Source organism: Aotus nancymaae, unplaced genomic scaffold, assembly GCF_030222135.1.
Source record: "Aotus nancymaae isolate 86718 unplaced genomic scaffold, 86718_ANA_hifiasm-v0.15.2.pri h1tg000065l, whole genome shotgun sequence".
NCBI classification, from domain to species: Eukaryota; Metazoa; Chordata; class Mammalia; order Primates; family Aotidae; genus Aotus; species Aotus nancymaae.
In genome coordinates this window covers 7,448,294-7,469,296 of record NW_026988480.1, presented here as the reverse complement: position 1 = coordinate 7,469,296, position 21,003 = coordinate 7,448,294, and the positions used below count along the sequence as shown (strand labels likewise).

The 21,003-nt window shown below is 50.0% G+C and overlaps 1 protein-coding gene and 1 non-coding gene across 3 annotated transcripts in view; one reads left to right on the top strand and one right to left on the bottom strand.

Moving 5' to 3' along the window:
• TNS3 (tensin 3) overlaps positions 1 to 20,789 on the bottom strand; it is a 319,311-nt gene extending 298,522 nt beyond the window's left edge. Inside the window, exon 1 of one of the 2 annotated variants that reach the window (XM_064366692.1) lies at positions 20,639 to 20,789. In XM_064366692.1, the coding sequence (XP_064222762.1) occupies positions 20,639 to 20,683 (45 nt within the window). In that variant the 5' untranslated portion in view covers positions 20,684 to 20,789. Of the gene's footprint in view, positions 1 to 20,248; positions 20,272 to 20,638 lie in introns of those variants that run through there. The other variant, XM_064366695.1, reaches the window with a different exon arrangement.
• Positions 13,078 to 13,181, top strand: LOC135270751 (U6 spliceosomal RNA). Its single transcript, XR_010338884.1, has one exon. It is a non-coding gene; the product is annotated as a U6 spliceosomal RNA (small nuclear RNA).
• Positions 20,790 to 21,003: the final 214 nt, after the last annotated feature.

Sequence of the window (21,003 nt, the reverse complement as noted above, 5' to 3'; positions counted from 1 at the left end):
TTCTTCTGCAGACACGCCCCCTTCTCACAGCTTGGTCCAGATGCACATGTGGCTACCTACTGCTCCTGAGCCCATAGGAACTCACCTCCTCATTACAGGAAAAGTACACTGTCTTGCACACAAAAGCAGCTCAGTCTGCATCTCTTTGGTGAAGAATCAAAATCCTCAACCAGTAGAGTAGGCTATAAAGACACTGGCCTCTAGAAATGTTGATGTTTTTATTTATTTTATTTATTTATTTTTTTGAGACGGGGTCTCACTTTGTCGCCCAGGCTGGAGTGCAGTGGCATGATCTCGGCTCACTGCAACCTCTGCCTCCTGGGTTCAAGCAATTCTCCTTCCTCAGCCTCCTGAGTAGCTGGGATTACAGGTGTACACCACCACGCCCGGCTAATTTTTTGTATTTTTAGTAGAGATGGGGTTTCACCATCTTAGCCAGGCTGGCCTTAAACTCCTGATCTCAGGTGATCAGCCTGCCTCGGCCTCCCAAAGTGCTCAGATTACAGGTGTGAGCCACCACACCTCGCTGATTTTTGATTTCTTAAGGTAATAAGCCAGTAGGTGGGGAACAAAGTTAAATATAAACAAATGCTGAAAATATGCACAAATTTACACTTGTTAACACCAATCTCACTTTCCAATTTCATAGTCTGCTGGATTTCCTAATCTTAGGCAAAAATTCACATTGGGGGTTCAGGGAGCTAAAAGGAGTTCCCCTAAGGATGAGAACTGTAAATGCAGCTTATTCTTCACACAGGATCTGAGATGCTTTGGAAGAGCAACCAGCCACAGTCTGACAGCACGATATGCATAGATTATTGCAAAGCCACATGGAACTTTAAAGACATCTGAATTAACAGCTTCCCTGGGGTTTCAGACTAGTACTACACATTGGAAAAAAAGATTAATCCAGATGAGTGGTTCTAAACCCTGTCGAGCCCCAACCCAGTCTGATGCAGGAGGTCTGTCTGGGGTGGAGCCCAGGACTGTATTCCTAACAGTTTCCAGGGGATGCTAATGCTGGTTTCAGGACCTCACTGTGAGAACTGCTGACTTAAGATCGCAGTTGTCCAAAAACATGGACTCCTCATCAGAGCCACCCAAGCAGCTTGGCTGGTGGGTGAGCCTGGGCAGGCATCTGTCATATGGCAGTGATTGCAGCTACATTCACATCTCCACTGCAGCTACATAGAGTGCTGCCCAAAGGCACTCAGGGTGCTCTTACAGAGTCAGGGTTTGAGAAAAGGCACACATCTTTGTTTTGTCAGATTTGCAAACCACCTATGGAATCAACACCTTAAATACAATTCTCTCTGACTCTACTATCCCTTTTACTATGAAGAGCTTGCTCCCCAGGCAAAAGAGATTACTAAGTAACAATCGGATTATATGCAAGACAATAAGTGTTTCTGAAGTGCTGAAGAACAGTTAAGAACTACTATTGCTTAACTCCTTAGGCAAAAAACAAAACAAAACAACAACAACAACAAACCTTCAGTCAGAGAATAACTGATTCAGGCAAAGGCTATCCTTGGATGTTAAAACCACTGAGTGAAAGTTGTTAGGAGGCGGTCTCAAAGGTAAGAAGGGAATCTGGGGGTCTCAACCAAGTGATCTGACTTAGCCAACAGAAGGACAAAAAGACATTCCAAATCATGGCCAGGAAAGGTGGCTCATGCCTGTAATCCCAGCGCTTAAGGAGGCCGAGGTGGGCAGATCACTTGAGGTCAGCAGTTCGAGACCAGCCTGGTCAACATGGTGAAACCCTGTCTCTACTAAAAATACAAAAAAATCAGCCAGGCATGGTGGTATGCACCTGTAGTCCCAGCTACTGAGGAAGCTGAGGAAGGAAAATCACTTGAATCCGGGAGGGAAGTTACAGTGAGCTGAGATGGTGTTACTGTACTCCAGCTTGGGTAACAGAGAGGACTCCTGAAAAAAAAAAAGGCCGGGCGCTGTGGCTTACGCCTGTAATCCTAGCACTTTGGGAGGCCGAGGTGGGTGGATCACCTGAGGTCAGGAGTTCAAGACCAGCCTAGCCATCATGGTGAAACCCCATCTTTTATTATTAAAAAAAATAAAAAAGAAGTAGGTTTGTTTTTTTATTAAAAAAAAAAAAAAAAAAAAAACAGGAAACTAGCCTGAGCCCTTTAAAAAGGCAAAGTCCAGGAAAGAAATAACATTGTCCCTGTTTTCAGATGGCATGATTATCTACATGGGAAATCCCCAGGAATATACAAAACAGAACTTTACAAGGTCACAGATATAAGGTAAACAGACAGAAGTCAATTGCATTTATATGCACAAGCAATGAACACATAGACACAAAATTAAAAATACAAGGCCATTCACAATCACTTTAACAAGTGAAACTTGCCGGGCACGGTGGCTTACGCCTGTAATCCCAGCACTTTGGGAGGCTGAGGCGGGTGGATTGCTTGAGGTCAGGAGTTTGAGCCCAGTCTGGCCAACATGGTAAAACCCTGTCTTAAAAAAAAAAAAAGAAGTGAAACTTAAGACACATACAGGACTTGTATGCCAGAAGTACACAGATGCCAATGAAAGAAATGAAAGATAATCTAAATAACTGAAAAGATATATCATGTTTGTGAACTGGAAGTCCTTCAGCAGGTGAGTGATTAAGTAAACTGTGATATATCCCTCGCAGGTAACATGCTCAGTAATAAGGAGCAAGCTACTAATACACACAACCTGGGTGAATCTCCAGAGAATTACGCTGAGTAAAAACCATGAATTTCGGGAGGTTGCATACTATATAATTCCATTTATACGACATTTTTTTTTTTTTTTTTTTTTTTTTTTTGGTGAGGGGACAGAGTCTTACTCTATTGCTCAGGCTGAAGTGCAGTGAGATCTTGGCTCACTGAAAACTCTGCCTCCCGGGTTCAAGCGATTCTCCTGCCTCAGCCTCCTGAGTTGCTGGGACTACAGGCACACACCACCATGCTGAGCTAATTTTTGTATTTTTAGCAGAGATAGGGTTTCACCACGTTGGCCAGGCTGGTCTCGATCTTTTCACCTTGCGATCCACTCGCCTCGGCCTACCAAAGTGCTGGGATTACAGGCATAAACCACCGTGCCCAGCCTCATGTGATATTCTCGAAATGACAAAACTACAGAAGTGAAGAACAGATTAATGGTTGTCAGGGGTCACAGAGGGCGGGGACAGGAGAAAGTGGAAGTGGCCATAAAAGAGCAATGTGAGGGATACTTGTGGTGAGGGAATGCCCTGTATCTTGACTATATCAATGTCAGTATCCTGTTGTGATAATGTTCTAGAGTTTTTCAAAGTGTTTCCACTACAGGAGAATGGGTAAAGGACACGCGAGATCTCGATATATGATTTCTTAAAACTGCCTGCAAACGGTCCCAAGACAAAACATTTAATTTTAAAAAGTCTTTGGAAATAAAACAAATGTTGACATCATGAAAAAATACTAATAAGATTAAAATAAAGAAAGCAGGAGTCTGCTTCAGATTTCAGAGCACAGATACGGAGTTAGCCCAACTTATAAACCATGATGGGATTCTGAGTAGATTAAGGCACATCTGTAAACAACTTTGGGGGATGATTGGGAAAATTCAAATATGGACTGGATGTCAGCTGATGTCATGCAATCAGTATTCAATGTCTCAGGTTATCATGGCTTTAAGGATGAGGGGTATGTATAGGGACATGTTCTTGTCCTTAGGAAATGCAGGATAAAGTACTAATGGCTGCCATTCATGATGCGTACTTGTTTTCCCATCAGATAAGAAGAGATAAACTAAATATGGCAAAATGGCAAAAAAAAAAAAAAATATGTCAAATTGAAATGAAAGGTACATAATTCAGGCCAGACACAGTGGCTCACGCCTGTAATCCCAGCACTTCGGGAGGTGGAAATGAGCGAATCATGAGGTCAGTAGGTCGAGCCAGCCTGGCCAACATGGTGAAACCCCATCTCTACTAAAAATATTAAAAATTAGCTGGGCGTGGTGTCATGCGCCTGTAGTCCCAGCTACTTGGGAGGCTGAGGCAGAGAACCGCTTAAACCCAGGAGGTGAAGGTTGTAGTGAGCCAAGATGGTGCTACTGCACTCTAGCCTAGGCAACAGAGCAAGACTCCATCTCAAAAAAAAAAAGAAAAGGGCAGGGCATGGTGGCTCATGTCTGTAATCTCAGCACTTTGGGAGGCCAAGGCAGGCAGATCACAAGGTCAAGAGTTCAAGACCAGCCTGGCCAATATGGTGAAACCCCGTCTTTACTAAAAATACAAAAATTAGCTGGGCATGGTGGCGCACGTCTATCATCCCAGCTACTCAGGAGTCCGAGACAGGAGAATCGCTTGAGCCCAGGAGGCGGAGGTTGCAGTGAAATGAGATTGTGCCATTGCACTCCAGCCTGGGTGACAGAGCAAGACTTCATCTCAAAAAAACAAAAAAGAAATTCATATGATGACATTGGTGATTGATGGAGGGACCTTCCATCCCACCTCATCAGGTTTCAGGGTGCCCCCAGCACTAGGGTGCCTTCAGCCCTAGGTGTTGAAGGGCCCCCCAGCCTCTTGGGCCTTAAGATGTCAATAGAGAGATTTCCTGAGCCCTCAGAAATGGAGGAAACTCCTGATCCTTGGGGATAGAGGGACCACCCCCAACCCCTCAAGCCTCAGATCTCCCAACCCCTTGGTGATGGATGAACCCCCTACATTGCCCACCCTTGCCACCCTGGCTGCACTGCTCTGGGCACACCCTTCCATCACTGACATCAGAAAGGCAGGTTCATGGACAGTGCTGCACAGCTGCCACAGTGACAGATCCTGGAGGGAGACCTAGGCCACTAGCTGGAATCTAACCCTGGTGGTCCTACTGCCACCTTCGTTCTCATTGAAGAAATCAAGATTTGGGACCAGGGCAAAGCAGCAACCAAGTCAGTCCTTACCCATGTCTATCGAAAGCCCTGAGCCAGGCCTCAGATCCCACTGATACTTGAGAGCACCATCAGAAGACAGTAGACCCTGACCCTCATGAATGCAGGGCCTTTGCTGGGGGCAGGACCCACTGAGAAGAGTAACAAAGGTCAGGATTCGCCAGCCGGCCAGGTCTGGGGCACTCTGCTATCTAAAATTTCGCTCTAGGGCTAACATGAATTATTCTGCCAGCTGCCCCCTAAAACAAGAGAAGCCCGGGCACCTGGCTGATTCTCTAGCCCAGTGCTATGACATGCTGATTTCTAAGCTGCCTCCACTCTGCTGTCTATACCCACAGGCACCCCAGCAAAACTCCATTCTGGGGACTCCCCCAAGACCCTCTAAGAGGCTGCCCTGCCATCAAGTCCTTGCAAAATTGGCACAGGCAATGCAATCTCTCTCAAAGAAAAGACCGGTGATTCAAAACACTAAGCCTCAGACTCCAGAGGGCCCTGGGGCCTGCAGGAGAAGGTAGGGAGAGGTGAGCCAGGTCACAGCAGCCAGAAGGCAACAGGGTCGTCTTCCTTCACCTGCGAGATGTGGCTGGCAGAACTGGGGGCTCCGGAGCAGGCAGAATGGAGACAAGCAAACTCCAGGTCTGAGGGGCATGACCGGAAGCCTTTTGCCCTACCATGTCCAAGCTGAGATGGTAGGCAAGCTGCCTTGCTCTGCATTTGCCTTCTGAGCCTCCGTTTCTACAGAGTTAGTGAGGGTTAAATGTATCTGAGACACAGCAGGCACACTGAACATTAGCTGCATTAAAGGAATGAGTGAGTGAATGATCAAATGAACAAAGGAGGGAAAAAGAGAATCTCCCTGCACGGGGCCTCACACACAGTCAATAATTCATGCCAGCCACTTCCCTGCCCAAGGCCTCTACTCTGGGGTGTGCACCTTGTATGCATGGCAACAAGCCCGAGGTCTATGAACGGCCGCTGTGCCATATCACATTCGTGCAGCTGCAAACAGAACAGTGCGTTATGGAAACCCTGGCAGATGTGGGGGAGACGTGAGCGGCACCCACGTGACAGCCTGCCATGTGTTTTACCCAGAGCCAAGGCCAAATGCCAACTGTTTGACACAATGGCCCTGAAGTGGGCTGCAGCCTCTTTGAGGAAGGACAGATGGATCTGCTGATAGAGCGATCACTTGTACCGGGACACACTATCTCCTCCTCACTGTGGCTGTGAACAAAGCCCACAGTATTCTCAGCATGCCGCTGTCACCACACCCATTCCTCTGAGCAGGGATCTGAGCAGTTGCTCATCTGAGAACTGATGTGCTTCAGCCACGAAGTCTATGTATTATACGGACCCAAACATCTCTCCAAAATTTGGCCAGTGTCTTACGTGCACTCAGTCCCCAATGCAGAATTTGTGAACATAATCTGGGGGTCTCAGCAGAAAGCAGAAAGCGGGAGAGGAGACATTTTCCCAGGACGGGTCTGTTGGATGCTCAACATCTTTATAAGAGCAAAACTTGCATTTAAATGTTACAGAAGAAACCGGGCACAGTGGCTCACGCCTGTAATCCCTGCACTTTGGGAGGCTGAGGCGGGTGGATCACCTGAGGTCAGAAGTTTGAGACCAGTCTGACCAATATGAGGAAACTCTGTCTCTACTAAAAATACAAAAAATTAGCAGGGTGTGGTGGCGGGCACCCTGTAATCCCAGCTACTTGGGAGGCTGAGGCAGGAGAACTGCTTGAACCCGGAAGGTGGAGGTTGCAGTGAGCCGACACTGCACCACTGCACTCCAGTCTGGGCAACAGAGTGAGACTCCATCTCAAACATACATACATACATACATACATACATACATACATACAGGCCGGGCGCGGTGGCTCAAGCCTGTAATTCCAGCACTTTGGGCGGCAGAGGCGAGTGGATCACAAGGTCAGGAGTTCAAGACCAGTCTCACCAATATGGTGAAACTTCATCTCCACTAAAAATACAAAAAAATTAGCCAGATGTGGTGGCACATATCTGTAATCCCAGCTACTCGGGAGGCTGAGACAGGAGAACTGCTTGAACCTGAGGGGCGGAGGTTGCAGTGAGCCGAGATGGTGCCACTGCACTATAGCCTGGGCGACAGAGAGAGACTCCATCTCAGAAAAATAAATAAATAAATGAATAAATAAAACACAAAGATCTGGCATGGTAGCTCACGTCTGTAATCCCAGCACTTTGGGAGACCAAGGCAGGAGGATCACCTGAGGTCAGGATCTCAAACACCTGAGGTCAGGAGTTTGAGACCAGCTTGGCCAACATATGATACCCTATCTCTACCAAAAAGACAAAAATTAGCTGGGTGTGGTGGTGGGCACCTATAATCCCAGCTACTTGGGTGGCTAAGGCAGGAGAATCACTTGAACCTGGGAGGCGGAGGCTGCAGCAAGCCGAGATCATGCCACTGCACTCCAGCCTGGGTGACAGAGCAAGATTCTGTCTCAGAAAAAAAAAAAAGAAAGAGAAAATAAATAAATAAATAAATAAATGTTAACACAAGGGATTACACAGTGCTGTTGGGTCTGCATCAAGACTGGAATCCATTTTGAGACCAAAACAAAGGAAATAATTCTTGCCATTTGGCAATACGGATTTGAAGGAAGAAAACCCCACCACACACTCTGTCCAGAAAGAGTATTCTTTTGTGCTGAAGTCACAGCCTTGTAGGCGCACCTCTTCTCAAGGACCCTGCATGGACTCCTGGCAGGCATTTGTCATCAACTTTCAATAACACAGTTTGCAATGTGGCTATTTTCCAAGGAAGTAACAGCAGGCTAGATTCTCAAGTCTGTAAGATGAGGTGTAAATGGTTCTCTTCTGAAAGTTAAAGGAATAGGTTACAAAGCAAAACTCCAAGAACGAAAGTTGAGGCCCTAATAAAAACATGAACGAAGGCCTGGGAAAGTGTGCCAGCATTTCCCTCTCTCCTCGTAAGCAATCACTCCTAGAATATTTCCATCTAGCTATGTAACTGTCCCCTCCCATTGTGAAGTGTACCGTGTGGGCACCAGATTGGGAGGCCAGCCCCAGCTGTCCAGAGGATGGAATAGAGGCTCTGAGTGATGTCACACCTTGGCAAGGACATGTAGCTAACTCTAAGTTCCTTCCAATGCTCTTATCATTTTTTTTTAAAGCAACAGCAGCTTTGATTCTTGTCCTTGGAGGAGTTAAGATTTAATGAGGACAGAGAGATACAAACAAAAATTACACAATCCAATCCCACAGAATGTGAGTGGATAAAGGCCGCAACTAACTGGGCCTTGGGACAGGGGGCTGGGCCTCTGGTGGTCAGTGTCCCACCTGGACCACCCTGGAGGGTACATGGCCTGGGAAGGGCTCAGGAGGCCCACAAGCCCACCCCTTTCTCAGTCTGTCTTCGTGGAGGAACCTGGGCCAATCTGAAAAACACTTTTTCTGGGGTCAGAGCTCTCAAAAGGGTAATCAACCACAGGTGAAAGAAAAGGACTCGAAGGCTACCTGGTTTCCATTCAAGAGGACCTCGGGTACCCAGTGTCGACAGCTACTCCTAACAGCTCAGTGAGGTCCATGCTATCAACCCAGTTTTCAGCATCACTTCAGAGAAGTTTGGGGACCATCCCAGGTCACACAGAGAGCAAGTGGCAGGGACGAGAAGGAGTGCCACCTGGGTTCCTGCAAAGCCTGCTCCCTTTCCACTTCACCCACAGGGCAAACAGATAAGACAATGTGGCCACAGGCAGCGCCCACGCTGGGACCTTCCTCTTGTTTGCTCAAAGTCATCTGGCAGTATGGGAAACGGAAAAGTTGGTGTCCCCAGAGCTCACAGAGCTGACAACAGGCAGAACTGCGCAGAAAAACCAGTGTGTACAAATGAAAGGAGAGGCAGTACCTCCAGAGGGTCAAGGGAACTCCGGACAATAGCGATCACAGTCGTCAAAAGTCTCTGTCAGCTCCCGCTCATTCACCCATTTCATCTTGGCACTGAAAACGGAAGCCGGGTCTGTCTGGAACTCAGCTGGAACGTTACTGGCTGCAGAGCTGAACTCAGCACCAACAGCCCCCAGCTGGCCACTCACCAAGAGTTACAGACCCACAGGCCAAGGTCGTCATTAGGCAGCCCATGTGTGTCTAGCCCTGTTAACGTGCCGTTGGCCACACAGCTGTGCTTGCCCCATGTGTGGTGTCCCGGGGAGCCACGCTTCAGAAGAACTCACCCAGTCTGTGAAGACTGAGCTTGGCAGGAGCCACGGCACCTCCCACCCTTCTCGCCGGGGCCCACAGGTCCTGGCAGCCGGCCATCAGGGAGAGGAATGCAACTCCGCAGGGCATGACCACGCAGAGAGGCCACCTCCCTGCGAGTTGTGAGGCTGCAGAGACCTCCCCACGGGTTCCACACAGACAGACAACCAGACACCTGACAAGCTGAAGCTGATGAGCATATTCTAAAAGAAGCAGGGCCGGGCGCGGTGACTCACGCCTGTAGTCCTAGCACTTTGGGAGGCCGAGGTGGGTGGATCACCTGAGGTCAGGAGTTCAAGACCAGCCTGGCCATCAGGGTGAAACCCTATCTTAAAAAAAAAGAAGCAGCATTGACCAAAATGGTTTACTCACAAATAGCCAGCCCAGCAGCTGAGGGACCACTTGGAGTAAGGTCATCCCTCCAGGGCATTCTGAGACATCACTGCAGTCACAAGTGGGGGGATGACACCCAGAGACTGGCAACACCTACGTCGGGATCCAGGTTTGGGAGAACCATCAGTGAGACAGTCACACAACACGCCATGCTTCTCACACCCACTGCTGCAAACACCTCCATGGGAAGAGGAAAATGAACGATCGTGCGTTCTGTTATCCTATGAGAAATGGATAAGCACAATTCTGGTGGTCGCGTTATCCCTAATATCAAGCAAAATGCCTTAAAAGCACAGTATGCGCTCAGTGATGACCTATGTTTTGGATTATTCCTATTTACATGGAAGTGGGGGTGGGGAGTTAAAGAGCAACACATCCCAACTCCATTGAGCATTGCGGGTTACCTGTCTCACTCAAATTTTTCATCAGAATAGTCTGGTTACACCCAAATCCTAGCCCGTGGAAAGGGGAAAATGAGAAAGGTCCCGGGGACACAGGGGGAGCTGCTGTCAGTGCTTCCCTCAGAAATAAAGGGGCACATGTGGCCAACATTTCTCAAACCGTGTGGTCCCAGAGCAGGCTGGACCTCCAGAAGTGGCGCCCACCCACCAGCCCTTCCTTCGGAAACAGGCCCGGGCTCCAAGTATTGGAGCCACTCCGCCTTCTTCCCAGGACCCAACCAAATGACTTTACTATTCATTATGCTAATATGCCCTTTGTTTCGGGCCCAGGAGCCAACACCTTGATACAAGCCAGCAGGGCAATGCCTTCACCCACCTCATGGACCCCATGCTTCCTTTGTGGGCTGTGCTCTTGGAAATTTCAGTTGTAGACTGTCTCCACCTCCCAGCCTGGGGACACCCTGCCACTCTCCACACTGGCTCCTACCAGCCCACTAGGTCGGCCAGGCATCGGTCTCCAATCTGCAAGCCCCTGGAAAGTTGTCCAGGGCCTTGCCATGTTTCTCCTAAAGAGCGGAACATCCTACCTTGTGTCTTTGTATTCTTCTTTGCCTTCTGCAAATCCCTTTTGCTACTCCAGAACACAGTGGGCGGCTCTGCCCGGGGCCTCTGCCCAGGCTGTCCCTCCATCCCAATGGTTCCTCAAAGCCACCCAGGATTTATTCCCTCACCTCCCCCAACCAGCATCCCCTGGGAAAGAAGCACCTGCTGACCCCAGATAGAGCAACCCACCACCCCATCTCTGGGCCTGCAGTCCTGCCCGGCCAGGGACCTCAAGTAATCTGGAGGAGGAACATCAGGATGAGTCTTCGTCCTCCTTGAGCCCCCAAATCTCACAATTCTGCAATGCCCACGTTGGAAAAGATGCCAGTAAATTTGGTTCAGCGTGTTGAAGGAGGGGAAACGACAGCATGCTGTTGACATTCCTGACTTGGAATTGTGAGCACATTCTTAGAGGGTAAAAATTAACCACCATCAGTCGGGGAAGGCATGATGGGGAGGGCATGATGGCTGCACTTCAACAAGTGATCACAAAAACCGCCTCACTCCAAGCGCCCGGGGGCCTTGCCCCAATGCTTAACAGAGCCAAACCAGAGCGAGTCCTGTTCTGGACTGTTCCCTCAGAAAAGCAGCCGAGGAAACCCTGAGTAATTGCACTCATAGATCATAGGTTCTGGCATGCGGTTCCCAGACTGAACCATTTATCCAAATTAAAACCATTCTCCAGAAACAAAATCAGACCCTTTTAATTGAAAATAAAACCACGCAACCCTGAAGGCTCTTTTTTTTTTTTAAATGAAAGACATTCTTCCTGCTTTCTCATCCCATTAATCACAGAGTTTACACAATCTGTCAAAATAGCTCAGTAAGAAGTCTCCCTCTTCCTTTTCCTGCAGGCCTAGTTTTTACCCTGGGGGTGACAACCTAGCCATCTTTAGGGACATTGGGTGGACACCATGAGAATCCAGACAGCACCCTATGTCTCAATTGCAATTTAATCATATATACTAAGGAGTTCCATAAAGCTCATGTTCACTTCTGGGTATATACCCAAAAAAATGGAAAGCAAGGACTTATACACCCATATCCATAGCAGCACTATTCACAGCAGCCAAAGGATAGAAGCAACCCAAGTGTGTCAACGGAAGAATGGATAAACAAAATGTGCTATAGACACACACACACACACACACACACACACAATATTATTCAGCCTTAAAAAGGAGGGAAATTGTGACAATGTTGCAACACGGATGAAACCCTGAGGACATTATGCCAAGTGAAACAAATCACAGGCGGGGGTGGTGGCTCACGCCTGTAATCCCAACACTTTGGGAGGCCAAAGCAGGCTGATCATGAGGTCAAGAGATCGAGACCATCCTGGCCAACACAGTGAAACCTCATCTCTACTAAAAATACAAAAATTAGCTGTGCGTGGTGGCGCACACCTGTAGTCCCAGCTACTTGGGAAGCTGAGACAGGAGAATCACTTGAACCCAGGAGGCAGAGGTTGCAGTGAGCCAAGATCATACCACTGCACTCCAGCCTGGCGAGAGAGCAAGACTCCGTCTCAAAAAATTATATACATAAAATAAATCACAAAAAATACAAATAGTGTGTGATTCCACTTATATGAAGCACCCTATGTAGTCCGTTTCTTTTTTTTATTCTTATTATTATTTTTATTTTTTTGAGACGGTGTCTTGCTCTGTCCCCATGCTGGAGCACAGTGGCGAAGTCTTGGCTCACTGCAATCTTTGCCACCCGGGTTCAAGCGATTCTTCTGCCTCAGCCTCCCAAGTAGCTGGGACTACACGCGTGTGCCAAACACCCAGCTAATTTTTGTATTTTTAGTAGAGACGGGGTTTCGCCATGTTGGCCAGGATAGTCTCGATCTCCTGACTTCGTGATCCGCCCACCTCGGCCTCCCAAAGTGCTGGGATTACAGGCGTGAGCCACCGCGCCCAGCCTTTTTTTTTCCTAATTTTTTTTTTTTTTTTTACCCTTCCCAAGCCATACCATGTTCAGATGTAGTCTGTTTCATAGGGACATAAAGTAGAATGGTGGTTGCCAGGGGCTGGGGGAGGAGAATGTGGGAGTTAGTATTTAAGAGACACAGAGTTTCAGTTCTGCAAAATGGGAAAGAGTTCTGGAGCTGGAGGGTGGTGACGGCTGCACAACAATGTAAAGGTACTTAATGTCACATTACTGTACACTTACATGATTAAAACGACAAAGTGGCTGGGCGCAGCAGTTTATGACTGTAATCCCAGCATTTTGGGAGGCCGAGGCAGGAGGATCATGAGATCAGGAGATCGAGACCATCCTGGCCATAGTGAAATCCCGTCTCTACTAAAATACAAAAAATTAGCTGGGCATGGTGGCACACACATGTAGTCCCAACTACTCAGGACGCTGAGGCAGGGGAATCTCTTGAACCCAGAAGATGGAGGTTGCAGTGAGCCGAGATGGAGCCACTGCACTCCAGCCTGGTGACAGCAAGAATCCATCTCAAAAAAAGAAAAGACGTGCTCGCTTCGGCAGCACATATACTAAAATTGAAACGACACAGAGATTAGCACGGCCCCTGCGCAAGGATGACACGCAAATTCATGAAGCATTCCATATTAAAAAAAAAAAAAAAGACAAAGTTCATGTTATACATGTTTCACCACAGTTTGACCTCAAAAGAGGCTGCTACAAATTCTTCCAAGAACATGACTAGCTACCATCTGCCCAAAGACCTATGTGCAAGCATAACACAGGATGTAAATCATCAATGAACAAACAGTGAGGTCCAAATATCATGGTACATCCACACACTGGAGTACAAACCGAAGTATAGTATCCACATACTGGAGTACTGTCATCAGCAGTCACATTTATGCAGAGCTCTTTCTAGATTGGGAAATGCTTATACTGCTACATTGATTTTAAAATGCAGGATATAAAATAATACATATGGTATGATCTCAGCTTGGTAAATTTAAAAAGCACAGAAAACATATGGCACACAAACAGGCTAAAATAAGAACCTTTGTGGAGGTGATGTTTGAAGAAAATTTTTCCTGTTTCCTTAGCATTTTTTAACTTTTCCAAGTCTACAATGAACACATATTACAAGAAAACTATTTCGTAGAAAAATAGTCAAAAAGCAAGTTAAGAAGCAAAGATTTGTTCATTACTTGAGAGTCTTCTGCTACTCTCCAACTAATACAGATAACAAATGTGCCTCCTTCCCTCTCATTATTAGGCTGAGAGCTGGCCGGCTATTTGCAGAGGGCTCCCCGTGCAAGATGAGAGAAATGCATTTTTTTTTTTTTTTGAGACAGAGTCTCACACTGTCACCCAGGCTGGAGTGCAGTGGTGCAATCTCAGCTCATTGCAATCTCTGCCTCCTGGGTTCAAGCAATTCTCCTACCTCAGCGTCCCGAGTAGCTAGGACTACAGGCATGCGCCACCACACCCAGCTAATATTTTTGCATTTTTAGTAGAGACAGGGTTTCACCACGTTGGCCCGGATGGTCTTGATCTCCTGACCTCATGATCCACCCACCTCGGCCTCCCAAAGTGCTGAGATTACAGGCATGAGCCACTGCGCCTGGCCGAGAAATGCATTCTTAACCCAGGTAGAGCCCTCCTACCTCCCTTAGCACCCAGCCAAGACCTGCACACAGGCCCCCTTTCACTAGCCCTGTCCACCTGTCCCCGATCTTTTGGGAAAAACTCATCTATCACACTGGTCTCCCCTGTGTTAACCAGTTAGCACACAGCTCCCTTCCAGGGGATCAGGTTAGCACTTCCAAGAATGAGGAAGTTGTTCTCCAAAAGGACCACAAGGTGCTTTTCAGGCCCCTGGGGCCATGGAAATTCAGCAGCACCAAAGTACACTGGGCCTGGAGCCCAGAAGAAGGAAACAACAGCCCACATGGCTCCCACCCGAGACCTGGAACCTGTGAGGAACGACAACATCAGGCTGCAAGCGAGGAATGGCAAACACAGTCACAGTAACCCCCAGGATCTCCCAGGACAAAGGGCACTTCTGCCCTAGGTTTGTGGGATGCCAGAACCTGGTCTATGTCACTCTCTCCTGTGCGTACCTTTGATCTAACTCCCAAATGGCCAGTGATGAAAGGGGTAGGCGCCCAGGGACACCTCTAAGAAAGGTGATGGATTACAGGTGGAGAAGAATGCCAGGACCAGGCTCCTTTGTTTGCAGAGCCAGCCCGGCGCTCCAGGGAGGAATGTGCACAGGCCTAGACGCAGATGCCCCTGCTAATGGCCCAGTGTGCCCCAGGGCCCACTTGCCTGCCCGCCTGCCCTGCACAGCCAGATGTGGGCCTGTGCCTTTTATTGTAGGGCTTCAAGTGAGTGAAATGCTACACACTGCAGCTGTGTTCAGGGTGATGGGGAGAGCGCAGATTCCTGAACCCTCCAGTGAGAAATAATCCCAGTGCCTGGAGCAGAGCCCGGACTCTCCTGTTAAAAAAAAAAAAAAAAAAAAAAAAAGCAACGGCAAACGGCTCTGAACAGCCTTGGCCTGCCACTTCCTGAGCATTTGCTTTCTTTCAGTATCGCATCAAAAGTATTCCGGTGTATTCAAAGCCTCAAAGAATTGATCTCTACTTTTCAGGAGCCGTTTCATAACCTGCACCACATCCACCACATCACACTGTGGCTGCCAAGACACAATGAAAGGAGGGGACACACTTTAGTCCACCTGGAGGTGTCCCCCGGTGTCCCCCGGTGTCCCCCGGGGCATGGCCTGGCTAGGAGAGGCAATTGTAATCATTACCAGGGCACCCATGTTCATCCTTCCCGGGTGCCAACACGTTGCCGCTCGCTTGGGAGGCTGGAAGAAAGATTCCTAAAGATTCTTCTGATACCTTAGAAACAAAGCCAGGCCTGCAAAGAGCGTATTAAGTGCTATTATCTTTCCCCAAAAGAGAAGAGGAAGAGGAAGGGCAGACAATCTAACATACACCATAATTAGAGCTGAGGGAGGAAGGAAGAGTAAAGAAAGGCCCAGCCTTGGGGTCCGAGGAAGCAGCTGGGCCTGGCGCACTGGCCGCAGTGGACAGCAGGCACGCCACAGCTCCTGAGCCTTGGCCTGGCCATTCCAGCAGGGGCTGGTTCGTGGGTGGGGACTGCCCAAACCCCTCATCTTAGTAAGAACTCCTCCTGTGCGTACCTTTAGCCTCCAAACATTGCTGACGGGCCTGGATTCAGATCCAAGGCTTGGTATCCTCTCAACACACACAAGTTACTTAAGCTAGCCAAGTCTCAGCGCTCTGTTCCAGAAAAGGGGACATCAGGATGGCATACATGAACGGTTCCGCAACAATCAGACTAGGGACAGAAAGCGCCAGAGTCAGCTTGGGTACTTGAGTAGTGAAAAGGAAGGGGGTCTCCTTAGCCGCATTATTAGGCTGAGAGATGGCGGGCTGTTTACAGAGGGCTCCCAGGGCTTCCTGCCCAGCGCTGGGGTGGAGATAGGGACAGAGAGGTCTCTCCCCTGAGGGGTGCCTCTGAGGAGCACTTCCCTACCTATGGAAGCACCTCACTCTGCCGGAGGGAATTCTCTAGATCACTGACATAGAATCCTTCAGCATAATCTTTCATTCATTTTGCCCGGGAGACAAAAAGAGTACTAGATTAGTGTCTTCATTAAAAAAAAAATCAGCCTGGCGTGGTGGCTCATGCCTGTAATCCCAGCACTTTGGGAGGCCGAGGCGGGAGGATCACCTGAGGTCAGGAGTTCAAGACCTGCCTAGCCAACAAGGTGAAAGTCCATCTCTACTAAAAATATGAAAATTAGCCAGGCGTGGTGGTGTGCGCCTGTAATCCCAGCTACTCGTGAGACTGAGGCAGAATTGCTTGAACCCAGAAAGTGGAGGTTGCAGTGAGCTGAGATCGCCCCATTGTACTCCAGCCTGGGCAACAGAACAAGACTCCGTCTCAAAAAAAAAAAATCAGCATATAAGAATCCTCCCCTTACCTGACAAAATGAGGCATTCGGAGGGACCCTAAATTGTGTGCAGAGCTTCATCCCCAAACTGATGGCCCCCATGCTCGATCACCCTCATTTTCACTGGCTTCCTCCCTCCCATTTGGCAGAGGCAGCTCCCAGCGAGGGTGGATGGCAACAGGTGAGGGATACCAGGTAGCTGCACTAGGTGCACAGGGCGGATTTGTGGGGGGGGGCCTTGAGGTGTGCCTAGAGGGCCACGGTGCTCCTAGAGTACACAGAACAGAGTAGGAGATGCCACCACACAGACACTGCAGACACCCAAGGGACCCCAAGCTCAGCACTACATCCTACACTACAGTGGTGCACGTGCACCAAACACATTCCTGAATCACAGAGTACAAACAGAAAGCTCAAAAAACTTGAAGAGTCTAGTTTTCTGCTTTTACAAGAAACGGACAGACATCAAGGAAACCACTGTTCCCTGCCCTGGAGCTGCACCCAAAAAGCCCTGCAGCAGGACACGGGCCTGCATCAAACTCAGCATACACTAAGATTCCAAACGCTCTCTCAATCCAAGAGAATTCAGCCCTGCTCTGCAGCATTTTGGTGGCAGCGATTTTTCTTGTCTCAGTGTTTTAGAAGCAGTGAGGCAGCGTGGAAACGACACGCCACTGAAAGCGGTCAATCAGGTGCTGAAACAGCAGCTCCACACACCAATCCCTGTGAAGATGAAGCCACGCAACACGCCCTTCATCGTAGGGGCAGAAAGAAAGAACTGTGTTCCCTGTTGTGATGGTTTTTAACACTCTTGCTAACTGTGAGGAAGAGAGTAACTAAGTTAACCAAACACCTACTTAACCCACTGACCAGCATCCCTTATTCTAGACCAGCAAGGATAGCAGCAGAGGATTCTAGGTAGATGGGATTGGCTCTAGGTCACTCCAGGCACAGCTTGCAGGAGTTAGCTGATGCCCCAGTGCTTACTGGGGTCCTACAGGAAGGATCCGGGGGTCCCAGGGTCAGCGCACCTCCTGAAGAGCTTCAGACGCCCAGACCCACCATTCCATGGGTCTACATGGAGGAAACCCACCAGACCCACCGGCAAGACAGGAGGCCGCTCCCTGGGAAATCTATGGGGGGCGCTGTACGGAAGCCGGGAAGCCTCAATTCTAAGTGTCCTGCTGAGGCACTCAGCAAATTTCTCGTCTGCCTAGTAGGTGGCAGGGATCTAAACAATGCTTTCTGTCCTCAGGAAGGCGGAAAGTTCCTCCCCCTCACAAGTTCATACACAAGGACACAGGGAGGGAACAAGAGGCTTCCCCTGGACAGGGGTGGTTTACAACGGGCTGATCTTAGGAAAGGAATGGGGCACCTAGAGCCAGAGGACTGGGCTCATTCAGATCCCTAACTGTTCTCTGACTTCAGGAATTTACTTGGCATTTTACTCATCTGTAAAATGGGTCTTTGTGTGGATCCTAGGCAGATATAAACTGCAACTTCCAGATGGTAAGTCAGCCCTTCCACTCACTGTTCTTGCCTTTCGGCCTCCTCCTCAGGTCTCTGCTCTCCCCTTCACCTCCTGCAGTGGAGGAATATACTTTGACTTGACACCCCCTCCACCCCCCACCCCCGACCCTTTAGCTCCAGAGTCACATTTGTAAACAGCTGGCTTTCAAAACATTAGGTACCAAAGAGATACTTTGCTTAAAATAAAATAAAATAAGTCAATTTGCATTCAGGAAGAAGTCATGCCCCCAGGCTACTAGTTTTTCTATCTTAGTGGTTTTTTAAGAAATAATTCAACTGAGCTGCTGATAGCTATGGCAGCCTCAGCTGAGGAATTGCTGTCTGGACACGCATTAGAATTCAGTCGGCAGTCAGACTTGCAGCAGCAGCCAGGAGCAGGGCTCTGGGACCCCACAGTCCTGTCCCAGAATCCCAGGCTTCACCACCCCACTGCCATGTTTCATTTCCTCTCAGGCAAGTTACTTAGCCTTCCTTTGCCTCAGTTTACTCGTCTGTAAAATGGAGTAATCATAATCCCAAGTCCCTCCAAGGATTGCAATTTGGGTGAAATGAAATGAACGCATGCAAAGCATTTAGCACAAGCAAACACTCAATCAGTCTGACTGTTACTTTGCCTTTGAGGTCACTATTACTATACCTAAGGTCAGGAGTCTGGCTTGCTGCCAGTTCCTCCAGTCAGCTCCCTGTGCACACACACCCCACCCCCACCCCCTGTGCTGCCACACCCCCACCAGGACCCAGTGCACCTCTGTCTCTGGGTAATGGCCTTGCACCTCCACCCTCCAGCTGCAGCGACTCCCCACCCCCTCCCTGGCCCTCAAGGCCTTAACACAGAAAAGCCTTTCTTAATACTTGTTGATTGATTTGCAAATATAACCTCACAGGCCCCAAAGAGGAAAGAACCAGAATCACCAGAACAGGCAAACCTCATTCAAAAGTGAAAGCATGAAAGCACTTTAAAAAATTAATATGAACAGACCAAAGCCTCAAGAAAATCTACCAAAATGTCAAAGGGTTAGTGAGTTCTGAAGGGCTATGCAATATGAGTTCTGCATACATACTTTCCAGTATAGTTTCAGAATCCTCCATGATCATGCGTTTAAGTAGTGAAAAAAATGGGTGGCAAGCCATCTCCGAAGATCAAAGTGTGTGAATGGGCCCCAAGGAAGCCTGGGGGCTTCTCAGGGGGTTGTGACCACCCTCAATAATACTCTCTGCTGGCCCCACACCCTGATGGCCTTTGAGTTTTTCAACCACGTTGGAGTCCGGGTCACCTGCTGGCACTGTCTGTAGAATGCCAGAGGAGAGCCTGAGTCTCTTCCCGCCACAGATACTCAAATCACTCCAAGCAAAGGACCCCGGACTCACATGTCATGCCGCTGCGCAGCACCAGCACAGAGACCCCTGGGACGTCCGCCACCCTCCCTCCTCCTGCTTGTCAGAGACAGCGCCTGCGTGTCAGCAGGCACATGTTACACAGCTGGCCCCCAACCTGGGACACCTCCCCACAAGACTGCCCCCCGAGGTCCCGTCCTTCAGGAAAAAAAAAAAAGAAGCGCGAAATACCCCCTGCCTCCCACCCACCAAAGGGAAAGGGATGCACTGGAGAGCTTGCCTAGAAAAAGTGGGAGAAGGGTCTTGAGCCTGTCCACTGAAGCCCCTGGCTGCGCTCTCCACCTGGAGTCTCGAGACGGAGTCCTAGGGAGCAAAGTCTGCTCAGTCCCCACAGCGACCGCGACAGAGCTGCTCCGATCCCTGCCCGGAGTCCAGAGCGTCCGGGCGCCACCGGTCCCGCTCGAGCGGTCCTGCGCCCCAGCCCTGTTCCCAAACCCAGCAAGTCAGCGACCCCGTTCCCGGACCCCGGCGGAGCTGGCCCGCACCCTAGCCCCTGTCCTGGGACTCCAGCCGAGTCCCCGACCCCCACGCGCGCCAAGCCCCGTACCCGCGCGCCCCAAACCCCTTGCCCGTGCGCTCCCAGCCGGGTCTCCGCTCTCCCTAACCTGGGTTCCCCAGTGACCCCATCCCCACGCCCCAAGCTCCCGTCCCCCGCACGCCCCGAACTCCTTCCCCACGTCCCAGCTCCAGATCCCTGCGCTTCCCAAGCCTAGTTTCTGTGCCCTGGCCGCGGAAGCCCGCGCCCGGGCCCAAACAAAGAGGGCGGCGGCGCGTGGCCGCGTTTTCTCCTTCCCCAGCCCCAGTACCTGGGAGAGCCAGCGGCGCGGTCCGGCGGGGCGATGGCCGCAGCGAGGCTGGGCTCGGAGTAGCGCGCAGGCGGGCCCGTCCTCCTAGCTGGCGGCCGGCGCCCGCGGCAGGGCCCCCTCGAGGCGGCGCGGGCAATCGCCACAGCCGGCGCCCGCGCCCGCGCCCGGAGCCAGGCGGGTCACCTGGCCTCATCACCCTAACAATGCGGCGCGCCTCCAGGCGCCGGTCGCCTGGGCGCCCCCCCCCCCCGCCCCAGCCCTGCCAAGGTGCGCCCTGGGACCTCCCTTCGCTGGGCGCAGAGGGGACCCGGAATTATCAGACCCATTGAGCAGCACAGGCTCCAAGCGATCTGGAGCCTTGCAGGTTCCGCCGGACCGGTGTTAGAGTACCTGGGGAGGCGGGTTCGGGTCCTGGTTCCTGCACAACCAGTTCATTCTTTCATTCAGCGCCTGTAATTAAGGTGCTCTCCGGGTGCAAGACCTACCCTCCCTCCTGTAGCTCACAGTCTAGTGGGGATCCCGCATACATAAAGGAGCATAGCCGGTCCGGAAAGCCCAGGGTGCCTACGTAGAAGCCCGTGAAAGACCCAGCTAATGAAGGGAGGAGGTCAGGGAAGGCTTTAGAAGTCACATGACTTCTTACAATGCGCCGGGACAAATGAGCAGAATTTAGGCAACCTGGGACAAAACAGAACGATCCCGAGCAGAGATTCTCCGAGAAGGAAAGGCCTATAGGTTGTCCACCCTGACTGTCC